At 39.3% G+C, this 4,702-nt stretch overlaps 1 protein-coding gene across 1 annotated transcript; it reads left to right on the forward strand.

The window, feature by feature from the left end:
- The first annotated feature begins 215 nt into the window (after positions 1 to 215).
- Positions 216 to 1,214, forward strand: LOC124158230. Its single transcript, XM_046533418.1, has one exon. The coding sequence runs from the start codon at positions 216 to 218 to the stop codon at positions 1,212 to 1,214; it is 999 nt and encodes a 332-aa protein (XP_046389374.1).
- Positions 1,215 to 4,702: the final 3,488 nt, after the last annotated feature.

The following is a 4,702-nucleotide window of genomic DNA, read 5'->3' on the forward strand; positions in this document are numbered from 1 at the left end:
AAAAACAGATCCGTTACATTTTTCGCCAAGTTGTTTGTTTCTTCCAGATTAACTGGCGTAATTTTTTTCTGCTTCGCGCTCTCGCAGTGAACGGACGCGTTTCCCCGGCCTTGGTCGTGCCTCTAAGTCTCGAATATTTGCCTGAGTGTAAGGTGGTGCTAGCCGTCGGTACTAAGGTGGTGTTGTTTTGGTGGTTTTCTTTGGTGATCTTCATCATGCCTGCCTGTTCGCAATGCAGCCAAGTTCTTAAGTGCACGCAGAAAACTGTAACCTGCCGCACTTGTGAAAAAGTGTTCCACCCTGCTTGCGCCTCGCTCAACGATGCGGATTTGCAGCTGCTGGAGGACGCTAGTCGTGCCTGGAACTGCGCCACCTACATAGCGAAGTGTCGCTCCACCCGAGGTGATGACACCCCGATCAAAGCCCTGGACCCTGGATCTCTCTATGACAAGAGTCAACGTGAGGTTTACAATCCCATATTGAAGGAGTTATTGGATCGTGTCAAGGTAATCCAAGAAAACCAAAGTGAGTTTGTGAATTCTATAAAAAACGACATAAGTGAACTAAAGAAAGTTATATCAACCTGGGAAAGCTTAATCAACGAACATAGCAAAACTATTTCTCTAATTAGCGAGTCACTATCAAATATAAGTGGTAAACTCGACGGTATGGTGGCTGAAAATGAAATTTTGTTGAAGCGAGTCGCTAACCTTGAAGCCCAGTTGAACACAAGGGAGCAGGACTCTCTACGGAATGTATTAGAAATTCACGGGATCCCATTTAAGTCTGGTGAGGTATTGGAGACCCTTGTCTGTCAAGTTGGGCTGGGCCTTGGGGTCAAGTTAGAGGCCAGTGATGTCGATTATGCATATAGACTGAAGGCCCGTCCAAACTTACCTAACAACAGACCCCCTTCCATCCGGGTTCGGTTCATGAGATCGAATTCAGCACGAGAAATACTGGAAGCTCGAAAAGCAAAAAGGAGTTTCTCAACAAGAGATATTGGATTGAGTGATTCCCCTAACTACCCCATCTATGTCAATGAATCACTCAGTGCTTTGAATCGTAAAGTGTATGCTAAAGCGAGAGAGCTTAAAAAGAACGGTAAACTTAAATGCTTATGGATAAGAGGGGGGAAAATATTTGCAAGGGAATGCGATGGGAGTGAGCTACTTCTTTTACGCACCGAAGGCGATCTCCATGCCCTTCAATGACATAAAATTGAAGGTTCAGGAGGCAGAGCGCCCGCATGCAATAATGCTGACAACTCCAACTCGACTCCTGTATCCTCTAATACTCATGGTAGTATCGTACACCAAACCCTGAATATATGTCACGTAAACGCACAGTCGTTACCAGCTCATATTGATGAATTTCGTAACCACTTTGTTTGTGGTGATTATCATGTGATAGCAATTTCTGAATCCTGGTTGAAACCATCTGTGCCCACTGAATATGTTAATTTTGGATAATTATATATTGTTACGAAACGACAGGTTGGAACGAAGTGGTGGAGGTGTGTGTGTATGTATCAAAGAGAATCTCAATGGAAAGATACTGTCCTGTGTCAATGAAAACTTCAAGCCTGAATTTATGTTTGTTGAAATAACATGTCCTCTTGGAAAGATTTTACTCGGTGTTGTATACAGACCTCCTAAGGTTGGTTACTAGAGTGAATATTTTGAATGTACGCTGGCAGGCTTCCTTCCGTCATATAATAACATACTTATATGTGGTGACTTTAACTCGGATCCTTTTAAAGATTACGCATGACAGTAACTACATAAGAGACCTATGTTTCAGGTTCAATCTGTCTTTAGTGCCATCTCATCCAACTCATCATAGGCTCACATCAAGTACTCTATTAGATATATTTATTATAGATGGCCTTTCTAAAATAAAGGAACATGGCCAATATCCAGTTCCTTTCTTATCTGACCATGATTTAATATACATAAAATTTAATCTTAAGGTGCCAAAAATGAAAGAGAAGGTAATTTGCTACCGCGATTTCAATAAATTTGTTCTCCGTAATTTTCAAGAAGAATTTGATAATATGCCATGGGCAGACTTCTTGTCCACCAATTCTGTAGATACCAAGGTATCAACCCTTATTATTAATTTAAATCAATTATTAGATATTCATGCCCCACTAAAAAGTTTTACTCCGAAACGAAACCAACTTCCATGGATAACCCCGGAAATAAAAAATATTAATCAATTTAATTTGAAAATGTTTGTTTATTTACTCGAAAAATATGATTGTAATTAAAATACTGTAATATATTTGTCATTAATACTGTTAAATTGTATTTTCACTTTTTCTATGTTGTTCACTGTGAGACTTAACTGTAAAATTTTATATGTTCCATAGGACAAGGTCCTAGAACAATAAATTTATTATTATTATTATTAATTTTGGTAATTATCAGATATGACGTTAGGAGTTATCTTCAGAATAAATCCTGATTTGAGCCACTCGTGATATTTTTCTAGTTAACCGTTCACGGAACTTTCTCACGTCCTTATTGCGCGCCTCTATTGCTTCCCCTAACAGTTGTCCCAGTCAGAATGGAATATCAACATTACTTCCGTTAAAATAGACGCTTTTACAGTTGGATATATGAAACTAAACAACATAGTGAATAATGGAAGTATTCTGTTTTCATGAAAAGCAGAAGGAGAACAACAAAAAGAACCGTTCGACATTGCACCAGAGCATAACTAAATATGAAAGTGAATTACAAGAGAAAAAAGAGAATATACCCGCGGAAATATCAGAAAAAACCACTCGCGTGTACCTCGTCGGTGGAACTTAAGTGTGTATGAGGGATTAAGAAGTGGAGGCCATGGATCATAGACGGCTCTTGCCTCGAAAAAGAGTTTGTTTGTTAATAAAAGAGTCCGTTCCCCTACGTAAAGCACACGATTTAAGTCCATTTTACGTAGTAGTATATGGAATGTACTCAAAGAAAGAAGCTTTTCAGTGCACCTCTTACAGTGCCCAGGAATTGCATAATAAGAGTCATTTGTAGCAAAATTTATTAATTCCACTTTCTGGTGATTATTTTCTATCACTATTATATCTATTATCCAGATATAAAAGTGAATGATACAATATTGCATCCACACACTTGCCGAGTCGCCGTACTCTCCTAGGTTTATGTTAATCAATGGGCTGAAAACAGGCTCCGCCATTTTGTTATATATCTATGGTTATTGATTAAACAAAATCTTTGAAAACCATTCAAATGGAAGAAAAAGAAGTGTCAATTAAGAATGTATAACAGTTTTGTCCATAAAACCATTCATAAAACCTCTGCACGAGGATAAAGTTTGTAAATTTCAGAAAAAATCGAGGGTGGTCGTTTTTCGCTAAATTTGTTCAATTTTGACTTCACATATATTGTTAACGTTAAAACACAGGAAAGAAATAATCTGGAAAGTTATGCACTATTAATTTGAGAATGTGCGTGCAAAGTTTCAACTTCCTAGCTCAAAAAATAGTTTTTGAGGTTTTGGCCAGCTTTTTTCGATTCTAGCCCACTGGGCGACGCGTAGTGCGACGCGACGTCTCCCTGTGGATGCGGTATTCCTCGACGTTGCGCGCGCATTTGACGGCGCGCCGCGGCGTATGGCACAAAGGCCTTCCCTACAAACTGCACCAATTAAAACTTCCCCCTTCTGGCATACTTTTCATTAAAGAATACTTATTTCAAAGGAAATTCCGTGTCGTCGAACCCAAAACTCTTTCGTCCTTACGCCTAATGAAGGCAGGCGTTCCGCAAGGATCAATCCTAAGTCTCCTATTATTTACACTTTTTGTTAACGATATACCACACGTCCAACACCACTCTGCACATGTACTTCGATGACACTTCTTTCGCAGAGACGTCTTGGCGGGAAGATGCGAGCATTAATAAACTCAACACACACCTGAAACTCATCTACAAACGGACACACACTTGGAAAATACAAATAAACGCTGACAAAATTACATACACTTTTCAAGAAGACGCAGATTTTTACCGTTGTCATCACCAAACATAAAAAAATTCGAATACCAAGAGCAACCACTCACAAAGATCTCGGTGTTCTGTTAAATGAAAAATTAACATAAAATGCACATCTAAAATATTGCACTAGCAGGGCAATAGCAATAAGGCAAGCAATTAGCTACTAGTGAAAATCTTCAAGTCTATCCTCGGGGCAACCCAGAACACGCTCCTAACAGACATCTGGAATTATGACCCAGTAATAGACCTCTGGACAAAATTTTAATTTGCCTTCAAATATGTTCTAAAAAATCAATAAGGATAAATATATATGTAAAACGTTTATTGTATGTAATAATTTTCCATGGAATGCTTTTTAATCGCAAGAAAAGGAAGCTTTTCTCATCAGCAGACACTCCCACCTCAATACGTATTTCCATTGGCTGACGGAAATATGACGTCAGCTCATGCAACCATGCGGCGGTCCCATGAAATTCATGGGGGTTCGGCGTATTTGCAAGGTCTTCAGCACGGATCGGCACTTCGTTAGCGTTTCTCTTTGCGAAGTGTACATAATATCGCCGTGACGTGCTTTTCCGAAGAGTGAAAAAGTTACTAGGGATATTATTTTGCTTCTGTGGGCATCATGGATCCTGGTTTCGATAAGGGAGACGCGAGAAACTTGCCTAAAATTTCAATTGCCTCAA

The sequence above is a fragment of the Ischnura elegans genome, chromosome 4 (assembly GCF_921293095.1).
Source record: "Ischnura elegans chromosome 4, ioIscEleg1.1, whole genome shotgun sequence".
NCBI classification, from domain to species: domain Eukaryota; kingdom Metazoa; phylum Arthropoda; class Insecta; order Odonata; family Coenagrionidae; genus Ischnura; species Ischnura elegans.